Source organism: Panthera uncia (genome assembly GCF_023721935.1).
Source record: "Panthera uncia isolate 11264 chromosome A1 unlocalized genomic scaffold, Puncia_PCG_1.0 HiC_scaffold_16, whole genome shotgun sequence".
Lineage (NCBI taxonomy): Eukaryota > Metazoa > Chordata > Mammalia > Carnivora > Felidae > Panthera > Panthera uncia.
This window is the reverse complement of record NW_026057576.1, coordinates 51,227,734-51,250,550: the sequence shown is the minus strand read 5'-3', so window position 1 is coordinate 51,250,550 and position 22,817 is coordinate 51,227,734. Positions and strand designations below refer to the sequence as shown.

Sequence of the window (22,817 nt, the reverse complement as noted above, 5' to 3'; positions counted from 1 at the left end):
AAGTCATGGCTGGAAGCAACTGGCCTAGAAGCCCTGGCCATCCTAGTCCCTCTACCCTGAAATTGAATGGATTAGTATTACCATAGGATTTGTGCCATGGCACACTGGTTGGAAAGCTCTTGGTGTTATAGTGTTCTAGATTTATAAAAGTCAGTGTATATTTCATCATATTGAACTCTGATGTGCAGAGGGGAAGAATTGATGTCTTAGCAAATCTCTTTAATCTGTGGTTTTTTTTGGGTTTATTTGTAGAGACACAGATATTTGTGGAAAAACTTTTTGATGCTGTGAATACAAAGAGTTATCTACCTCCTCCAGAGCAGCCATCATCAGGAAGCTTAAAGGTAGAATTTTTTCAGCACCAAGAAAAAGATATAAAAAAAGAAGAGGTAAGGATTTGTGTTAAACCTTGGATGTTCTTTAAAAGCATATAAGGAATTAGGGGTGCCTGGGTGGCTTAGTTGGTTAAATGTCCGACTTCGACTCAGGTCATGACCTTATGGTTCATGAACAAGTTTGAACCTTTCATCGGGTTCTGTGCTGACTGCTCAGAGCCTGGAGCCAACTTTAGATTCTTTGTCTCCCTGTCTCTCTCTCTCTGCTCCTCCCCCCACTCATGGTCTGTCTGTCTGTCTGTCTCTCTCTCTCTCTCTCTCAAAAATAAACATTAAAAACATTTTTTTTAACATACATGGAATAATTAAACTGAATTTTACTTTTTGTATTTGTATCGAGATTTCTCAAGAACATCCCTTGGAGCAGTCATAGGATTTAGCCTGTTGTCATACTCACGGCTGTGATTTCTTACAGCAGAATCAGCATAGGGAAAAGGAAAAAGTGGGTGTTGCAAAGTCTGGGGGAAAATAGGCACAAGCTTCCATAGGTTTCTCCCAGTGGAATCACAGAAGATCTTAACAAGTAGTTCAACACATGTGAACCAGGGAAGCTCTTAGCGACTCAGTGTCCAGGGTTTCAATTTAGGGCTGGTCACACATGAACCTTCGGCCTAATATGTACCAACATTTCAAACTCCCAGAGGAGAGCATGTGTTCAGCCTAAAACCATATTGTTTACACAAACAATTCAGGCATATAGTGAGCTATTATTGTCAGGGAATGATGGGAACCCTTCAGAAATCAAAGTTCACAGATGCAAGCCAAGAGCTTATCTTACAAGAAGCAGGCCTTTCTGAGGCTAACAGTCTCAGGTTTACTTTTAACTCTCTTATGCATAGTATCTTACACTATGGACTTGCATTAAAAAAGGCTTTTAAGCAGTGTTTCTCGAAGTCTGGCCTAGTGATAGGATTTCCATTTTTCATCCAACATAGAACACTTTTGACAGTGAGAGGCTCCTCCCAGAGGGATATCGGAACAACTGGCATAAATGGACACAGTTATATTATCCTGTAGACTGCCTGCATCAGAATATCTTAGACTTCTTGTTAAAAATGGAAAACCTTGAGCCCTGTCATATTTACAGAAGCCACATGTTCAATATTTCCTCTATTTGTTTATCCTCTAAATCCTGTTTTTCCTGGTAACACCTGTTAATGTCCTATGTAACCTGTGTTCTAGACAGTACAGCATGGAAAATTCTGGCCTCAGAAAAGTAGCATTGGTAAAGGGAATATTTTCCAGGGGTGCTTTCTATTAATAATGTAATATGAATGGAGGCCCCTTGTAGAAAGGAGGAATATATAGTTGCTGTATTGCTATGAGAAACTTGAAGAACTGTTTCACCTTGTTTATTGTTTTTTCATATGTCTCTATTTCTGACTTGGTTAGTTTTTTGTTTATTTTTGAAAAAAAATTTTTTTAATTGTTTTAAATGTTTATTTACTTTTGAGAGAGAGAGAGCGCGCACACGCACACACAAGTGGGGGGAGGGATAGAAAGAGATAAGGAGACACGGAATCCGAAGTAGGCTCCAGGCTCTGAGCTGTCAGCACAGAGCCCAATGCGGGGTTCAAACTCAGGAACTGTGAGATCATGATCTGAGCAGAAGTCGGACGCTTAACCAAATGAGCCACCTAGCTGCCCTTTGACTTGGTTAGTTCTAATGCATTCTCCTATATTAATGTGTTTGGTGCCAGACCAAATTCATGAAACCAAAACATGAATGTATGTTGGAATTTTGAAAGAAGGAATAAAAGTGGCTTTAGACTAATAATGTTAAAATGAGAACACTTGTCTAAATGTTTTTTCACAGCTGTTACTATCTAAGATAAACATTTTTGAGTCTTGTTTGAATTTACTTTAACTTTCAACAAGCCTTTTTTCTATTGTTAAATGAAATGATTGTACTCGAAATGTGTATTTTTAATGCTTTTAGAAGAAAACACTTTTCTGGTTTAATATCAGTTAAGTCACTGAAATAGTAATATGGCAAGGAATAACTTGCTAAACTTAGCAAATTTTTCTTTGTATATCAGATCACAAAGGAGGAAGAGCGAGAGAAGAAGTTTTCCAGAAGGCTAAATCATAGTCCTCCCCAGTCAAGTTCCCGATACAGAGAAAATAGGTGATCGATTTATTGAACCATGTTCACTGTTCAGACATTGGATATCTTTTATATGAATGCTTAGACTGATTATCTTTTGTTTAGGGGCAAGTAGTGTGTACTCTTCTATTGGTCTAGGACAGTGCAACTCAGTCCTTTCTTACCAAGAGTATTTGTGTCAGATTTGTAGGTTCTGGAAGTGATGTTTAAAAAAGTGCTTGGCATGCATTAATTATTGCTATTGTTTTTATTTCCATCTTCAAATTCCAGTGAAATCTTAGTGTGAGAATGTTTTTTGCATGAATTTTTCCCTTTAGTGTGAATAAATTATTTTTCCCCACTAAGGCTTCAAAAGCATTTAGAGGCCAATTATATGTGATACATGCCTGTAAGTATGAGTTATATGTACAAGATCGTATGTTCTATACGACATGATGTACAGATGCTAAATGTAAAAATGTCTTTGTGTATAAGACAAAGGACTGAGTTATTTGGGAGGTTTTTTTTCTTTTAAAGTGTTTTAGAGTTCTTGAGCAGATCATGTTCAGTTTTTTCAGTTTGAGTTTTCTATATTTGCGGTGGGTTAAAGAATCATAACATTATAAGAATTAAATAATACTTTTGCATTTAATGATTCTTTTCCTGTATCCACTTAAAAATTATTTTCCTAAAAGTGATCATTTATTTCTTTAGAAGTCGTGATGAGAGGAAAAAAGATGATCGTTCTCGCAAAAGAGATTATGATCGAAACCCTCCTCGAAGAGATTCATACAGAGATCGGTACAATAGAAGACGAGGCCGAAGTCGCAGTTACAGCAGGAGTCGGAGTCGAAGTTGGAGTAAAGAGAGACTTCGTGACAGGGATAGGGATAGAAGTAGGACTAGAAGCAGAAGCAGAACACGAAGCCGGGGTAAATAATTCATATATATGTATGTTCTGATTAGCATTCTTCTGTTGTGAAAAAACTGTATTTGAGTTTTAATTTTTGTTAGTGTTGTCTTCATTTTTTCCATTTTGATGTATTTTGTGGTCCAAGTGAATGCTTTTTTAAAAATTTCTTCTAAAATTTTTATTTCATGCACATTTTAACCACAGTGAATCACCACTGCATGCCTTTCAGAATGACTGAAAGTGAAAAGGCTGACTCTATCTAGTATTAGTAACGATGGAGATAAACTGAACTCTTTGGAACATACTTTCATAGTATCTTAAAAATTAAATCTATACATACTGAATGACCCAGCTGTCCTAACGCCTGAGTATTTAAGAGAAACAGAAGTGTATTTCTACAGAGACTGTACATGAGTGATCATGGTACGTTTGTTTGCAGTAGCCAAACACTAGAAACAATTCAGATGTCATGTGAATGGATAAACTGATGCATCCGTACAGTGGATGAAAAGAACAGAACTTTGGATAATGTGTGTGACACAAGGATGGATCTCAAAATAATACTGCTGAGTGAAAGAAGCTAGATGAGAAAGAATATATATATAAAATTTTAGAAAATGCAAATTAATCTATGGTGATAGGAAACAAATCCGTGGTCACCTGGCATGGAGTAAAGGACAGATGACTTACTAAGGAGCAAAGGGTACTTTTGGGGGGTGATGATTATGTATTAGTGTGTATATTATTTTGGTTACGGTGTTTGGTTTCACATGTGTATACATAGATAAAATTCATTAAATTGTATAAATGTATTCAGTTTATACCTTAAAATTAAGAAAACAATTAAATTTCTCATTTCAGCTGTGTGTATTTGCAAGAGCATGTCATTTCCAACATGTATAATTTTTCTTCCAGTGTGTGTTATTGAAAGGAAGAAACCAAAGGAGATAAAAACAACTAAAACACCTTCAAATAAAACACCTTTACTCAAGCTTAGATTTTTTGCTACTCTTTCAGCCTATATTGTACAGTCACCTTTAGTTATTGGGAAACAATTTTTATTTCTATTATACCAAGTCTGCGTATAAGCTTTATACTTCGCTGTTACTTTTTTCTTAGTGTTTTCCTCCTCTGTGATCTAGGTGTACTAGGCCTTTCCACATAGCGCTTTATGTAACTAGTCTCCTTAATCCTTTTCTCTTTCCTTGGGACCATAGACAGCCTAGCTAATGTTTTTGTTCATGTTTAATATGAACTTTTTTTCCTTCCTCTTTGCTCATCCATTTCTATCTTCAATAAATAGCTTTCACCATTAATATTATTAATAATGTATGGTATTTATTAAAAAGGCATGCTAGGAACTTTAGGTAGATGACAAATGTTCATCACAGAGAAAATAACCATATTTTAGTTTATGTTTTGTGGGCTGAAGTTACGCATACTAAGATTGTAGTGAAGAAAATCTCTTTTCTGTAAACAGAAAAAATGTTCATTAAGTGTAGCAACATATGTAATTTTATAGTATAGGTCATATTGAAAAGAAACCGCTGATCTTGGAACATTGTATATTCATTTAGTAGTTTTCAAAAGAAAAGGAGGACTGTGTAAAATATGAACTTTTTTTTCTGTTCAGCAAAATTACCACTGTTTTGTAGATCTGGGACTTCTTTTTAATAGAGTATAATTTTATAAGTCATTTATATTTTGTTGCAGAAAGGGATCTAGTAAAACCTAAATACGACCTGGATAGAACAGATCCACTAGAAAACAATTATACTCCAGTCTCTTCGGTACCCAATATATCATCTGGTCACTACCCTGTACCTACTTTGAGCAGCACTATTACAGTAATTGCTCCTACTCATCATGGTAATAACACTACCGAAAGTTGGTCTGAATTTCATGAAGACCAAGTGGACCATAACTCATATGTAAGACCACCCATGCCAAAGAAACGGTGTAGAGACTATGATGGTAAGTCTTTCTAATGTTTCATGACGTACTGAGTCAGTATTTCCAGTTGACAGCATTCCATGAGTCTAGATTTTATAGTTACTCAAAGATAATTAATGTATTGGAAATGGTGGTAAATTAGTCTTAGCATTTCTTGAATTCCTCATATTATTTAAACCTTCATTAGTCACCAGTGACTGTTGTATACCAATTTAAAGATATTGCTTATTTACACATAAATCTTAATAGATTTTTGAGGTTTACCAAACAAAAATATTTACTGAGTTATTTGAGAATCTGCTACTGAAACATTCTTGACAAAACTTACTTCTTTAGAAGTAAATAGTTATTGGCATGTAAGTAGAACCTAGACATGTGACTCACCTGTATAAGAATTTTATTAATGAAGACTCTTAAAGTTTTACTGTAAAAGTTTTATAATTTGTATTAAGGCTGTAGTTGCAATAGTCTTAAAGTTTTTGGTGAGATTTAAATGAAGTATTTCTAGTGACAAAAAGTATATATACTATAATATGTATATTATGTTATAAAAGTTATATATTATGTCTTGCTAGCTAAGTAGACTTATTTTAATTTGGTGATGTATTTTTTAATGTGTGTGTTAGCTATATTATCTACTTCAAAATTATATTACTGGAAATTAGCTCTTACATAGTTAAACTGGCCCAATGTTAAAATTTTTTTATTTTTAAAAGTCTTGCCTTTGATAACTTATAGAAAATTTATATATCCAGCACTTAACCATATTTTTAATTATTCTTCCTTACAGAAAAAGGTTTCTGTATGAGAGGAGACATGTGCCCTTTTGACCACGGAAGTGACCCCGTAGTTGTAGAAGATGTGAATCTTCCTGGCATGCTGCCTTTCCCAGCACAGCCTCCAGTTGTTGAAGGACCGCCTCCTCCTGGACTTCCCCCACCTCCACCAATTCTTACACCCCCACCTGTGAATCTGAGACCCCCAGTGCCACCACCAGGCCCATTACCACCCAGCCTTCCACCTGTCACAGGTAAGTAACTACATTTGCTTGCTGGTGCCTAATATCTGTCTCTTCATAGTCTTTACAAAGTTAATGGTTTGATGCTTGCTTTTGTTAAAAATATCTAAAGTAATCCTATAGTTGCCTGCTAAAAACTAAGAGGAAGGTACTCTTACTTAGAATATACTCTTGACTTCGCAGGCTTTGCCAGACCTATGGTTTACTGTGGTTTGGAGTGGCCCTGACTTAATGCACGTCCCTGATAAATCCCAGCTGCCAGTAGTCCTTTATAGCTTATAAGACAAACCTGTTTTTGGTATACATTAACAGGATATCTTACCTTAGAAAACTAATACAGTTGTAAGAACTTGGGAGTTTGTAGATATTATAATTGTGCTGATAAATGAGAATATCATGTTTGGATATATAGTAACTTATTTTATTTGTTTGCTTTCAGATGATATTTCTTATTCTTTGGTTTTGACAGGACCACCACCTCCACTTCCTCCTTTGCAGCCATCTGGCATGGATGCTCCCCCAAACTCTGCAACCAGTTCTGTTCCTACCGTAGTAACGACTGGCATCCATCACCAGCCTCCTCCTGCTCCACCCTCTCTTTTTACTGCAGGTGCAGTTTTGCCCCTCTTTGTATTCATAATGTAATGAAGTTTTAGAGCAGAGTTTTAGGTAGGAATATAAAAACGTCTAGAGACTGACTAGCTCTATTAGGTTTATTTTTCTCACTAAAATCCTATAGAATAAGATGTAGATTAGCGAATGGATGTTAAATGCAAGTCCTCATTTATGATTTGTTTTAAAAACTAAGTTATATTTGGTTTAATAACATTTTCATTTTTATAAAACTAAATTTTCTTTTTAATGCATACAGCATGTTAGCTGTATATTAGAATATGTTGTGTAATGTACTTTTTTTTTGTTATCAATGTAAAAATATTACCAAGTGGCGTTTTATAATTGTTTTTTAATTACAGTTTTTGTATTACCAGATACATATGACACAGACGGCTACAATCCTGAAGCCCCCAGCATAACAAACACTTCCAGACCTATGTATAGACACAGAGTGCACGCACAGAGGCCTAACTTGATAGGACTGACATCAGGGGATATGGATTTGCCACCCAGAGGTACCCCGGTTAATCTTCTCTTCTTATCATTTTCATATCATGAATGGCAAGACATTTGTAAAGAATGTGGTTTTGCATTTATTGGGGTTGAGAAAGGGATGGTGATTAAGTTTATTCCTCTGATGCTTTGGTCTCTCTTAAGAGAAAAGGTAGTGTGTGATTCTCTATTTCTGTTACTGGTGCCACTTTATTCTGCCACCTAAGGGGAAAGGAATTTCCGAAAAGTACATATTTTCTAAGGTAGCTTTTTGGGGTATTTTCTATCATTTGCAGTCTTAATTGGTTCATTTAAACTCTTGAAAATAATGCTTATTCCTGAAAATAGATATTTTTTTCATAGATTGGATAATGAAATCAGCTTTACAAACTTGTGGTTGATACGCATTTTACATGTATTGAATTTGTTACGTTAAGCAAAAAGAATTATTTTTTAGGAAGTGACTCATTAGCTTCTAAAATTCTCTTACAGGAGACAGACTATATGATAAGATTTCTAAATGAGAGAAGACGATAAGAGTTTTGATGATAAAGTCAGAAGCTGGGGGGACCTATGTATAGACTGCTGGGAGCAAAACTGCTGTCCTGGGGGTGCAAACTGATAGGAAGGTTCAGAGGAGGGAGAGCACTGGTATTTGTTTGAAAGAGGGAGCGTTTGCTACAGATAGTATTTGACATCAGGGGATGAGGGATTGTTAGACATAATGGAAAATATTATGTAGGCCAATACTTACAGATCTTTTTCCTTAATTCAACTAATTTTTAAATCCCATTTTCTTTCTAGTCTTGCTGTCTTTTTTTTCTAGTCAAAAAAAAAAAAAAAAAGTCATGCCTCATTAATCACAAATAAAATAACCCAACTTGTTAAATAACAGTCAATACCTAATGTGGTTTAGTAAGCTTGTGATTACTATACTTTGCATTTTTTGATTTGTTTGTTGAAGCTATCGGATTCTGAGCATCTAACTTCAGTGTTCAAAGCACTTTTTATAATAGAGATATGAGGAACATGATAATTTATATCCAGTTTAATTTATATCATCTTTGACATCAGAGGAAAGCATTTCATGTGGATGCCACCTTTCCCTTCATACCTTTTAAATTCTCATTGAGGAATTCTAATAGCTATCATTAACAACAACTAGAGAAGAAAAGATTTTTTAACAGTTTTATGTAAGGGACATAAGATTTCTCATAAATGAAAGTTATAAGCCACTTAAGATTGTGGCTCTTTATCCCTCAAATCTCTTACTTGACTAGTTCAGAGAAAACCCTTTTTTTCTTTGGTCACTACTTAGCACGTATTTTCTTTTCATCATGCCAATCAACACTTCTTGCTCTTACTGGAACCTCCCACGTGAAGTCAGCTCTTACCTTGCTGCTTTGGAATGGCATAAATATATGCTACTACAGATCAGTCTTTACTAGACCCATTCCAATGCCAGGCAAACTTTTTTGTTGGTTATTAAGAAAAGGAAGAAGGACCACACTCCCTGCAAACAATCTTGCAACAATGTAGAAGTTGCATTGAGGGTAGTTTCAGCTCCACATGCTTGTAGTTACAAGTTACAGGAAGTGGCCCTGTTGAGAGAGAAATGTCTAGTATATATGGTTAGACATTTAAATGCCTTTTCCTATAGAATCATTGTACATAGTGATTATTTTAGTACTGTTCTTCAGATACATCCCGTACTATTTTTGTGACCTGGTTTAGGAATATATTTTCCAGTAATAACATTGTTTCTCGGTATCACAGAACTGATTTAGCAGCCCATTTAAATTGAGTAGTACTTATACTTCTGTTTTCTCAACTGTTGTCATTCTTTCTCCCCCTAAGAAGTTTTCATCTTTTGCCTATTTGGTTTGAAATTTATTGTCCTGGATGCATAATTAAAAGTTTTTAATATTGTTTATTATATAATACTGTATGTACATTTCTTATAGTCTGTAGATGGCCTTAATTTAAATTTGTCACAGACTATTATGTGATAATTATATCATTATGTTTCATACTTTAAACTTATGAGGAATTCTCATTATTAAACAAATGAAAAAATATAGGTGCATTGATGCCTTAGAATTCCTAGTATAAAAGTGACCGAGGGGCTCTGAGAATTGTTCTTTTCAGATTTCTAAGGAGGTAGAGAATTTGATGGATGTTCCTTTCACTGGATATATATAGAAATAAGGGCTGAGTGGTTTTTCATTTGCTGTCAGCAAAAAAACCAATTCATTAAAAGGATATTGGGGTGAAAACTCAGTACATATAACTAATAGACACGTTTGCTAATTATATACCAAGAACAATTTGCTTTTGTTTTTTAACAGTCTTAAATAAATAACAATGGAAGAGAATCTGATAGAGAACATAGATGAGTTGGAACAAACACATCAGAGTGACTGGGGGGAAAACTTACTACTGTCTCTCTTAGTGAACCTTCAAGTAAAGAACATAATAAAGTAAAAAAGGACATTTGATAGCTCAAAGACTTCAAAAAACCTAGTGAGCCAGGCTTGGGAGACAGGAGTAAGGTCAAAAATCCTGTTGCAGAGTCCTGCAAATCAAGATAGGAGAAGAAGGTGATCAACAGCATTTAATAATCTTGAGAGGTCAAATAAGAGAAGGATTGGGATTTATTTATAAGCTTAAGCAACAAGTTAGGACATCAGGGAATTTAGGATGAACAAGTTAAGTTCAGTAATGGAAGCAGCTGCCAATTTCCAGAGGAAATTGGTGGTAGGGAAGCAAGTTAGCAAATGTAGACAGACACCTCTTAGGAAATAGCTGGGGGGGGGGGGGGGCGGGGGGAGGGAGAGGGAGAGAGAGAGAGGGAGACACCTGTATCTGGAGAGGAAGTAGTTTTATGCAGTTTCTTTTAAAAATGGAGTAATTTGGGGGGCCTGGGTGGCTCAGTCGGTTGAACGTCCAACTTCGGCTCAGGTCATGATCTCGCGGTTCGTAAGTTTGAGCCCCATGTTGGGCTCTGTGCTGAAAGCTCAGGGCCTGGAGCCTGCTTTGGATTCTGTGTCTCCCTCTCTCTCTGCTCCTCCCCTGCTCACACTCTGTCTCTGTCTCAAAAATAAATAAAGATTAAAAAAAATAAATAAATAAATATGGAGTAATTTGAGCTTGCTTCAATGTTGTTTTTTTTTTTTTTTTTTTTTTTTTAATGTTTTTATTTATTTATGAGAGAGACAGAGACAGAATGCAAGTGGGTTAGGGGCAGAGAGAGAGGGAGACACAGAATCCAAAGCAGGCTCCAGGCTCTGAGCTGTTAGCACACAGCCCAGCGCAGGGCTCGAACTCATGAGCTGTGCGATCATGACCTGAGCCAAAGTCGGCCACTCAACCGACTGAGCCACCCAGGCGCCCCGAGCTTGCTTCAATGTTAATGGGAGGGAAGTGTCAGTTTAGAGGAAGAGGCTGAAGAGGGAGGAAAACAGCAGAGCTGTGGGGCACTGATTTTGCCAGTTCTTTATGTAGGATAAATTTCTGGAAGGAGAATCCAGAAGCAGAAATCCAGTTAGTACAGTAGACTACGTGAAAAGTAATGCAAGTTTGTACTAAGATTGTCTCAGTGAGAAATGAGAGGAAATATATGCAAGATAAATTGAAGGGATATGGGCAGAGTCACAAATCAATATGATTGGGAGAATGTTAGTTTCATTGATAGTAATGTTTAACGAAGATTTTAAAACATACATTTGATATAAAGATAACTTGTATTTTGTATATACTGTAGTGAATTTTGAGAAACCTGTAGGATTTCCAGAAGATGGCCAAAGAAAACCAACAAATTAAAAATTTCGGACTTATTCTTAGAGCAGAGCTTGTGTGTGGTAGAAAGATTGATACGATCTTCTGTGTGGAGATCATAGTTGTAGCCATCCACGAGAGAGATTATGCTGAAAAATCCTCAGTTCCTTTGGTTAGCTATTTGTTCAGAAATACTAAGAATAGGATATATGCAATCAGTGTATCCATTATATTTTTCTGTGTGGATTAAGGTTTGCATGTTTTAAGCTTTAGGGTCATTTGGGAATAACAGGTTAAATGTACTGTGCTTGTCAAATTCCAACAAAGTAAATGTAAAGTGTTGAAAGTAGCAGATATATATAGCTCTTCTGCACTGTATTTCAATCTTGAATATTTACTTTTTAAAGTCAAGTATACTTTATGTTACTATGTTGATACTTAAATAGGCAACTCACTTCAGTCGCAACTCTGAGTTATCAGTTCTTAAAGAAAGGTCATTGGATTAATGTTAAATTTTGAATCTTTTAGGTTGTGCCTTTGATTTCAAAACTATGAACTCAAAGCCTCAAGATAGTTTATTTGTTGTTTATTTGTACATTTACTTATTTATGGCGAGGGTGATGGCAAATGGAAACAGTGATACGGATTTTACCCTCCACACCCTCAAAAAGTAGCTTACAAAGTCATATTTAATTTGACATGTAAGAATTACTGAGTCTTCTTTACTTACATATGACATGAACTCAAAATAAGTTAAAATCCCTTAAATTACTATATGTGAACATACATTTAACTATTTCTTCTAAGAATGCATATTTGGACAAAAGCCAGAACTTTGTTTTCACTCTGCATTTAAGGAAATAGCTATGATAAACAGAAAATATTAATCTGTGCTCTCTTTTCTTTTCAAATAGAAAAGCCTCCTAATAAAAGCAGTATGAGGATAGTAGTGGATTCTGAATCAAGGAAAAGAACCATTGGTTCCGGGGAGCCTGGAGCTCCTACAAAGAAGACCTGGTTTGATAAGTAAGCTGGCAGGGAAAATTGAGGAATTTTATTATGCAGTGATTTTTAGAATACTGGAATATTATTATGACAGTATAGTATTCTCTTTTAAAATGAACGCTCTCTAACTTTGTTCTATAGGTGATGCCACACTAGCGTGTGCATTGATTTCCAAAAGTTTTTAAGTTAATTGGCACTTGGGAGGCATTTTCAAATGGAATCGGTGTGGTAGTTGAGGACACAGTTTTTCCTCTTTCTGTCATCCTGCATCTCCCCATAAAACACCCCTTCACTTAGAGATGTCACTGAAAACTACCTATATAAAGGATAGTCATGAGCCCATTAAGGAAAGAGGTTGGGTCTGGTTTGGGAGGAGGCTTTAGCATGTAGGCTGGTCCTGTTAAGAGCTAGAAAGTGATCTTTTGGGGAGCAGGGGAGGCTGGATAGACACAAATTGTCAGGGAAGGGCTTCAGAGAAAGAGGTAAGGAATCTGAATTTTGGGGTGCGTGTGATGATTCTCTTATGAATATTTGCAAGTTAAAGGAAAGGATCACACTTTCATACTTTAATATCATTTAATAATGGCTAATACCTAGTTCTGGCTCTGCCTGTAATTCTGTGATTTAAGGCAAGCAGTGTAACTTCCCTGGGCCACAGTTTTGTCCTTTATTCAATAGTCAAATTTATGGGCTATAGTTTTGACATTTTTTCTGAGTTGGAAAGTGGTTGAAACAGTCATTTCTTGTTTTTAATCAGTGTTTTAGAATAGGATACATTTCAGTAAGCTAGCTTTTGCAGAAGTACAACAAAAATTATATATGCAAATTTATTGAAAGAGGGTGCTGGATCTTTCCTGCTAAGAATTTTAAGTAGGAATGGATTTAAAGTGGAACATGATAAATGACAAGAACCCTTCTCATTTGGCTTCTATGAAAGATATATATGCTACTAATGGAAATTTCAGTTTTTGGAAGAAATTTAAATTTTCTTTATCAACCAGTAATTTCAGTTTTGAAAAAAAAATTAAGCTTAAGTTGTAAAACCTCGTTAATTTGTACTTGATAGGGGTCAGGATTTACAAATGAATGTATTAATCAGCTTGATTTTTGTTACAGGCCAAATTTTAATAGAACAAACAGCCCAGGCTTCCAGAAAAAGGTTCAGTTTGGAAATGAAAATACCAAACTTGAACTTAGAAAAGTTCCTCCAGAATTAAATAATATCAGCAAACTTAATGAACATTTTAGTCGATTTGGAACCTTGGTTAACTTACAGGTAAGAGCTATGAAGTAATTTTGTGGTTTTTGCTTATTTTAGGAGGAAACTTAATACAGTAGAAGAATACTTTTATAAAGGAATATGGAAAATTTGCTTATGTTCTAAATTTGGAAAATTGGAAATGAAATGAAACTATATTTTTGAAATATTGTGTGATTTTGAGTAAGTTTTTTTACTTTCAAAAAGCAGGAGTTTGATCACATTTTATGTACTGTTTACCTGATAGAAGTTATCATAGAATTATAAAAACTTTAAATCATCAAGCTAGGAAAATCTAGTCTTTATGGTAGTGTTCATTTCCTTAGTTTCTCCACATTATTACTGCAGAAAGTTTCAGTCTGATTATTTTTGCTGCCTGTATGTGTTGGGAAGCATGTAACAGATACCTTTGGGGACCAAATACCATGTAATCCATAATTAGTTTAAACATTTACTTTTTCCCCTATCACTTTTGAATGTCCTTCAAGATTAAATATCAGTGTAATTTGTATTTGACTTCACCTAAAATCAGACCTTGGCTGGAGTGTATATTAACTTGTAAGGTTATTCAGTATTAAGTTTACATTATTAGGTATACTGAAAGTGTTAAATAATGTAGGGCCTTTTTTTTCCCCATTTTTGTCAGCTAAAATAATTCTTTCCATTAATCTGATGAAAATAAGAATAAATTTTAGAGAGTACAGCTGATGTTATTTGGAAAATTTTGCTTTCTTGACATTTAAATTTTTCTTTTTTTAGTGTTTATTCATTTTTGAGAGAGAGCGAGCGAGCGAGAGAGAGAGAGAGAGAGAGAGAGCACGAGCGAGCGGAGGAGGGACAGAGAGAGGGAGACACAGAATCCGAAGCAGGCTCCAGGCTCTGAGTTGTCAGCACAGAGCCCAATGCGGGGCTTGAACCCATGAACCTCAAGATCATGACTTGAGTTGAAGTTGGACACTTAACCAACTGAGCCACCCAGGCGCCCCTCTTAACATTTAAAAAATAATACAAAAGTAACATGAAAAAAATGAATGCTTTCTTGGTATGGGGCAATAGAGATTTATATAGAATTTAAAGAAAGTGTTTCTCCTTCAACTGTGTGTCCTTCTCAGTTCCCCTTACCATATATCCCCATAATTGCATTAATAACAATTTATCATGTATTATTTTAGATTTTTTTTGTATTTCTGTGTCTGCTTATCAATCAGTACATCAAAAACATATATATATTAAAAAATATATGACCTCACACTTTGTGAGTCTGAGCCCCAGCTCAGAGTGTGGAGCCTGCTTTGGATTCTGTGTCTCCCTCTCTCTGTGCCATGCTTTGTCTCTCAAAAATGAATAAATGTTCGGAAAAAAATTTTTTAATAAGTAAAAAATATATAGGCCCGTGGTATACGTATTACCCTGTAATTATCTAATCTTGAATGTCTCTGAATATCTTTTTACAGCAATACAATTGTATCTCCCACATTTAGATCCAGACACAAAAAGTTTTCAGAATATTCTTTTCCTTGTGCAATTTAACTGCCCTGGTAAAATTAAATTTAAGAAATTTTTCAGCTGAGGAGCAAAACACGGTATCTCACTGTTGTTTCAGTTTGCATTTCCTCAGTTACTAGTGAGGTTAATATCTCATCTCTTTACTAGGCCTTTGGTGTGTATGCATACGACCTGTATTATTATTTGCAAAACATGTTTTTAAAAATCATTTAAAAATTAACTTTATTCTGATTAGGCCTATGGGTAAAATTGAAGTTTTAAATTCCAATAAATGTATGATTATTAACATGCTACCTAAAATCACGCTTGTAAATATTTATTGAATACTTACTATATATTCTCTGTTCTATATAAATTATTATTTGATTCTTAACACTACAGAGTGAAGTATTGTTATCCCATTTTTGAAGAGGAAACAGAGTCACAGGTTAAATAACTTGCTTATGGTCTCCCATGAACATAGCAGTCAAGGTTTGAGTCATGCAGTTTGATTTAGAGTCTGTGCTCTTAGTCCCTATTTTGTATTGCTTCACTACCAATGACTTGTGTACCACACTTTAGAAAACACTACTATTACTGAGAGAACAAGAAATTTGAAGTGAAAGCCTTGGATCTGTTACCTGTTATTTGTATGGATCTGCAGACTCACATACTCTGAATCTCATTTTCTTTATGTGTAAAGTGTAATTGCTATTGTTATGTAAATCCCTTCCCCCCCTTAAATTTTCTCACACTCTTGGAAATATTTTTTTGACAGCTGCAAATATGGAAATTTTTACAAATGGATTTTTCTGTAATTTTTAGTTTGAGTCACCTCTTTCAAAGTAGTTTACTGGCTTCTCCTGACTCTGGATCTTGGCCTCATCACTCATTGATATAGAGATTATTTCTCAGTATTAATATTGGGGGTAAAAAATGAAACGTTTTGATTGCTTGTATATAACACTTGTGCAATGAGCGTTCTTTACAAAGTATTACATAGAGGAGGCTCTGGTTCTGTTCTGAACAGTACTCAGTTTACCTTTCTTCTGGAGTGAAAGTAGACCATGGTAAATAATCTAGCTTTAAAGAAAGGGTAAACAAAGAATAGTACCGGGAAGGACCAGAACCTCATCTCTTGAGGAATTTTATTGGATGAAGCACTGGATTCATTTGTAATTCAGTGTTCTTCATATTTTAAATCTTAGGTTGCTTATAATGGGGATCCTGAAGGTGCCCTTATCCAATTTGCAACATATGAAGAAGCAAAGAAAGCAATATCCAGTACAGAAGCAGTACTAAACAATCGCTTTATTAAGGTTTATTGGCACAGAGAAGGAAGTACCCAGCAGTTACAAACTGCTTCTCCAAAGGTAGGAGAGAGATTTGTGTGAAATTCAGTGCTTTCCTTAGAAAGCTCTTAGCATAGTGTTTAAGAACAGAGTTACTGCAGTCAGGTAGACTTGAGTTCAGATTCTGGCTCTTCCACTGCTGGCTGTAGAGACTAAAGGAAGTTACTTAATGTCTCCAACCTGTTCTCTCATTTTATTATGAAGTGAATTCCTAGTTTAGACAATTATAGGATGCTAAGTTAGAGAAAGGTCCCTGGTAGGTAGTAGACACTCAGTATATGGCAGCTATACATTTTCCAGAAACTCAGACTGTGTGTTCATCTTGGAAATCCTTCCCTGCCTCTCTCCCTCCTTCCTTCCCTCTTTTTGTTTTTCAGTCATTGAGCCAATCAGTCTGTAAAGTTAGATCAATTGCTTGTAGGAGAGTTTTATAGCAATTTGTTTCTCGATTTAACTTTCTCCTTTTCATTTAAAAGATACAAAAGATACAGTGAAGGGTAGATTTTTAATTTTTTCCCCCTACTTTACAAATAATTTATGCAAAGAAAAGCGTTTATGGGTATGTGTGAAGGAATTTGGAAGACAGGTTTTGATTGTAAGCTGTACTTTTAAAACTGTATCTGTGTGGGCAATTTAATAACAAACTAGCAAAAGTTACTTTCCAAGTTCATGAACTAATCCTCTTGTTTAACGTTTTTTTCTTGTTCTGAGGTAATGCAGCCCTTAGTCCAGCAGCCCATTTTGCCTGTTGTGAAGCAGTCAGTCAAAGAGCGGTTGGGTCCAGTACCTTCAAGTACTGTTGAACCGGCAGAAGCCCAAAGTGCCAGTTCAGACCTTCCTCAGGTAAATGAAAAGTCTTAACATTGTGTCTGTCACATAGCAGGTTCTCAGTAAATTAGTTTCCCTTGTGATTTGAATTATAGTTAATTGTATATATTTCATACAGAAATATCATAGTCTGTACATATTTGAACTCCACCTGTAAATTTTCTTTTTACCATTACCATAACATTTTCATATTCTACTTTTTCCTATAGTATTTGAATTTTAAATTCCTCTCTCTCATTAATACTTATTTTTCTTTCACTTTGTGGAGGAGGTACTTTTCAAGCAAAACTGCCTGAAAAATGAAGTTCAGTGTACTAAATCTTATTTTTCCTGTCATCTTTTACTTAACTAGAATTTTATTCCAGAGAAAATTGTACACCAAACTGAACCAAAAGCTTCTGGGAAGGGAAGGGATAAACCATCAAGTTTAAGCACGCTTTGATACTATCTTGTTTCCAGTTATATATGCAACAGTCTCCGAACTTTGCATCACTTATTCCTGACTTTCAGATTTTCTTCTCCACATGTCATTCCCTTCCCCTCCCTTCCACACTTGAGTGGTAATTTCTTGTTTCTACACCCTAAGCCTCTGAAACTTAGCTTTCTTTTGTCTCTAGATGTTTAAGCATTTGCTGTTAAGAGGTAGGATGTTGATAGGATGCCACTTCCTTAAAATAGTGTTTTAGATAATTCCTGAAGCATGAGGTATTGAGATTCTATGAAAACATGCAGAATGGAAATTGATAAATTCTTAGTTACTAAAAAAAAAAAAAAGAAGCCCAGTCCTGTGATCTCAAATCATCACCAGATCCAGTATATTTGGCTACAAACCAAACATACTTTAGGCAAGAATGGCATTTACTTTTAAGCTCGAGAAGCCGTCATATATTTTAATTACTCATACTCACATCTAATATTTACAATGTTCAAACTTCCTACTTGTCAACATAGGATTCTAAGAATTTATGATTCTGTATTGATGGAGGGGGCTTTTAGTAAATACCTTACTGCATCATTTTTTATGATTGAGTAATACTGCATACTGTTTGTTTTTCCATACACATTTTCTTTCTGTCACTTTGAAAATGGCCCAAGTTTTTGTCATTAACATCAAAATACTTAAAAGAGTCAGTATAAATTAGTAGAATCAGAATGTTCAAAATCCCAACAGACCTATATGTTTGGGGAAACACTGAATATGTCCATTTTAATTTTTTTAGAATGTAACTAAATTATCTGTGAAGGACAGGTTGGGTTTTGTATCAAAGCCATCTGTTTCAGCAACTGAAAAGGTAAGAAGAATAGCATGATGTGTTTGTCTTGGCTTCATAAATGTTTTCAGGTGGCATCTTAAGTTTTTAATTTTTTTCATAGTTCCAAACTCTTGCTTCTTAATAGTATCTGTACCTCTTACTCCTACCCTTTTGCTTTTCATTTGCTGAAAAAGAAAACTATTTGCCCGCCTTTGTTTACTTTTTGCATTAGCATTTTAATATCTGCCTTTCAGTATGTGTCCATGTGCTTCCTTCTTTTTGTTTTTTCTTTTTATTTACTATATTTTCTTTAGAGATATTGTGCATTTTGATTTGAAAACTCTGGCAGCCTAATAGAAAAGACCACAAAGTAGGAATTTTACCTGAGTTTGAGTTTCTGGCTCTTCACATACTAACAGCATGAGATTGGGCAGTGCTCCTAACCTTTCTGATTCTTCTTCCTCATTGGTAAAATGATGATTGTAATATTTGTCTTGCTCATGGGGTTTGTGAGGATTAAATAAAATGATTGATTTAAAAGTATTTAACTGGACAGGATGATGTAAATGCAAGTTTTTTATTTATTACTAACAGCTATTGTGCATAGCCTGACAGTTTGTCATTTCTTTTTTTAAATGAGGATATAAACACTGATTAAATTAAGACTATTTAAGTACCTGTCTAACAGTTCGGTGTAGATGTGTTGTTACTGTTTTGTTTTTTTTTTTTTTTCTATTTAGGTATGAGTGAATGCTTTTGTTCTTTAGTCTTATTTGAGGTATGTGGAATTATAGAATAGAATTAGGTAGTCTTTCTCATTTCTATGTCCTCACCTTAAAAGGAAGGTAAGGCTCAGATAGATACATTAGGAATTTTGAGGCAGGACTGGAATGTGGGTCTCCTATTTCACATCCGTGGCTCTTTCCATTATTAAGATTATGTAGGAAGTTGACTTCATGTGTCCATAGACCAGCATCCCATGAGATGGCTGACTTTCTTTCTCCACTGGTTCTTCAGTATATTCTTTTCCTTATTTACCATGTTAAACTAAGGCAATTGTAGAAATTTGAATCTGAATCTAATTCTGTGTATCTGATTTTCATCTTGGGCACCTCAGCAATACTTCAGGCATGATGTGCCTGAAATGACCATTTCCCACATAAATGAATTTCTGGTACCCCAACCTGTGGAAGTTACATCAGCATTTTCTAAGTTGTACTGTCTCAAAAGCCCAAGAGTCATTCACTTGTGTTTGTCACCCACTTCTCTTTTTCTGCCACCCTCAGTTTCCAGCCTTTAGCTGTGGTGTCCTAGCTGCATGTTCCTCCTGTGCTTTCTACTACCACCATCCTGCTCAGAGACTCACTTCAGTGTTAACTCTTGCAGAAACTTTCATTTCCCCGGCTAAAGAACTGCTTGATTTATAGTTCATCAGACCTCAGTTATTCTGGCGCAGTTACCTCTGCTCTAGTCCTTCCTTTCTACCTTAATGCTCCCTTTTCTGCTCATTGTTTCTCAGTCTTGCCTGCCTTTTTTTCCTTTTTTTGGTGGTGATTTTCCTGGATTGCATTTTCCTCTTAAGTGGATTCAAATCATTCTTTTAAAGATTGAAAATCTCTTTCTTCTATGAAATCTTCAATTTTTTTTCCATATCATGCCTCCTTATGTCTGTGAATTTGTCCATGTATTAATCTGTTGTACTGAATTTAGCTGTATCTAAATACTTACTTTGATTAGGTTTATTTTCCTTGATAATAAGTAACTAAGGAATAAAGAAAATAAAGTCTGTTATACTTTGTGTAGTACTGAGCAATTCTGGAGAGGCCTAAAAACCTTACGCTTAACATCTGTTTATGTTAAGATTTCAACTCTGAAGTTGATGTGTACTTATTATAGGTTTTACAGAATCTTTCTGGTATGTTTGCATCTGCTTTTGTTTTTTTAAATGTGTTTTGTATAGCTTTAGGATAAAAGGGATATAAACTTGGAATCAATAGTATACATTTACTAATATAGATACCAAAAACTAAATTTGTGAAAAATCACTAATGGTAGTGGGCTGTTTGTGAAAAAGAATTACTTAGGAAATACTGTAAAGACTCTTTTGAGGAAAGCCATAATGTACAAATGTGTAACTTGCAGTCATCTTCAGGGAACCTGTTTATAGAATAGCGCTTTGTTTTTGCTTATTCTTGGTTGTTCCTGTTCCCCAAGTCTATAGGGGTTTTCTCTGAAGAATCCTTAGAGGTTAGTAATTCAGAGAAGTCTTAGGAAGGTTAGAAGAATGTTTCCCATCATCAAATATTGTTTAAATTCTTTTTTTATTCTTCTTAATTGAAGTAAGAAGAGTACTTTGGGTAGTACTCAAAGCTAGTAATTATACAGTATTTCTGTCATTATTAAACCAAAGAAGTACACATATACACAGATTTTCCCCTTTCTATGAACAACACTGAGTAACCCTTGAGTGATTCTTTATTCTAAAATTCCATTTTTGTGAGAGGGTTGAGAGAGGAAACTTAAAACCTAATTGATAACTGTTAAATCTTAAGGTATTGCAGTAGCTGTTAAATAGGTATTATTTGGAAAGAGTGATCAGTGAAATGATGTTTGAGTACCTGTCAAGAGATAGAGCAATTTATCAAGAATAAGGTGGCACTTGTGTGTATACCATCGTGGTTAGTCTAGAAAAAAGACTTCTTAGACTGTCCAGATTATCTCCCAAAGCTCTTCTAAAGACTAAGAAGCAAGTGATTAATCACTTGAATATTTAATGTTTGTATGTCAGACCAGTTTTAGGTGTATCAGACTTTTGTGATACAGGATGTTGTTGTTCCTTAGCAGTACTTTTTTTTGTTGTTGTTGCAACCTGAAAATATATCTTGGTCTCTGTGTTATGACATGTTAACATATGTACTATGGAACCTTTGAAAGGGAAATTGTGTGGTATTCTGAAGGAACATTGCATGTCTTTTGGAGACTTCAGCTGTTTAGTTAGCAGCTGACAGTCTGTATGATCGTGCACAAGTCTTACCCTCTGTTTCATGAGCTATAAAATGCAGTCATCTAAGTGACCCTTTGATTTTTTTTAATTTGCATTTGTTGTGTAATTTTGCTGTTGTAAATATAAAGGTTAAGGGAATGTATGATCATTTCCTACTTTTGATTTTTTTTTTTTTATTTTTAACATTTATTCACCTTTGAGAGACAGAGAGTGAGCAGGGGAATGGCAGATAGAGACACAGAATCAGAAGTAGGCTCCAGGCTCTGAGCTGTCAGCACAGAGCCCAACGAGGGGCTTGAACCCATGAGCTGTTGGACCATGACCTGAGCTGAAGTCGGACACTTAACCGATTGAGCCACCCAGGTGCCCCTGATTTTTTTTTTTTAATGCATTAACCTCTCTCAGGATTATTACCTAGATTATTTAGTTAGAATTATTACGATTATTTTTATTATGGAGAAAAATGATTTCTATAAAATTATTTGCTATGTTGGATTTTTTGGAAATCAAGCTGTTGCAGCAGCAATTGATTACTGACTACACATTTTTTTCTTTGACATTAAAATGTTTTTTTTTGTAAGCTCTTTAATCCCTTTGTCTCTTAAGCTGCTTATATTCTTGGGGGAAAAATTACCTGTTAATCCCTGAAAATATTTTATAAATGTAACTTTATTTTTTAAATATTTTTTTGATGTTTATTTTTGAGAGAGGGAGACAGAGTGTGTTCAGGGGAGAGGCAAAGAGAGAGGGAGACACAGAATCTGAAGCAGGCCACAGGCTCCGAGCTGTCAGTACAGACCTGACCCGGGGCTTGAACCCACGTATCATGAGGTCATGACCTGAGCCAAAGTCGGACGCTCAACCAACTGAGCCATCCAGGCGCCCCTTATAAATGTAACTTTAAAGTAAAATGCTATTCTCGTTAGAATTCCCAATTAAGGTTGGTTTTTGCTATAGAAAAAAACATCAGTTTGCTGCTTTATGAGAATATCATATATTAATGTTTAGATTTGTTAAAATAATTTACTTATAATAAAAGTTGACCATACAATAATTGTATTAATAAGCTATATACACATAACTCCTCACATATTCTCTTTTTATTACATTTAAACAAGGCATTTCTGCTGTAGAAACCTGTTAGAGCTAGCTTAGTTTGATTGTCACAGTGAACCATAGTAACTGTTCCTTTTATATTTGATTCCAACTTGGACATTAGTTATTAAAAAAATAACACTCTGATGACTTAATATATAAGTCTTCTATTTTTAGTAATTTTTACAAAACACTTTTTTTTTCCTTTCCACTCTTATCCATGAGAAAAATCTGTTTTTCTCTTTCTTTACAAGTACTGATGGTAGTTATGGCTGGTAATGTTTTACA

At 35.0% G+C, this 22,817-nt stretch overlaps 1 protein-coding gene across 12 annotated transcripts in view; it reads left to right on the top strand.

Annotated features, from left to right (window-relative positions):
- RBM26 (RNA binding motif protein 26) overlaps window positions 1–22,817 on the top strand; it is an 82,749-nt gene that overhangs the window by 30,707 nt on the left and 29,225 nt on the right. For 3 of the 12 annotated variants that reach the window (XM_049647123.1, XM_049647122.1, XM_049647115.1), the window contains exons 3-14: window positions 253–389; window positions 2,435–2,523; window positions 3,196–3,413; window positions 5,108–5,368; window positions 6,138–6,377; window positions 6,805–6,975; window positions 7,340–7,495; window positions 12,164–12,275; window positions 13,371–13,530; window positions 16,206–16,370; window positions 17,061–17,192; window positions 18,398–18,469. In XM_049647123.1, coding sequence (XP_049503080.1) covers window positions 253–389; window positions 2,435–2,523; window positions 3,196–3,413; window positions 5,108–5,368; window positions 6,138–6,377; window positions 6,805–6,975; window positions 7,340–7,495; window positions 12,164–12,275; window positions 13,371–13,530; window positions 16,206–16,370; window positions 17,061–17,192; window positions 18,398–18,469 — 1,913 coding nt within the window. The remainder of the gene's footprint in view (window positions 1–252; window positions 390–2,434; window positions 2,524–3,195; window positions 3,414–5,107; window positions 5,369–6,137; window positions 6,378–6,804; window positions 6,976–7,339; window positions 7,496–12,163; window positions 12,276–13,370; window positions 13,531–16,205; window positions 16,371–17,060; window positions 17,193–18,397; window positions 18,470–22,817) is intronic. The other 9 variants (XM_049647121.1, XM_049647120.1, XM_049647119.1 and 6 more) reach the window with 9 other exon arrangements.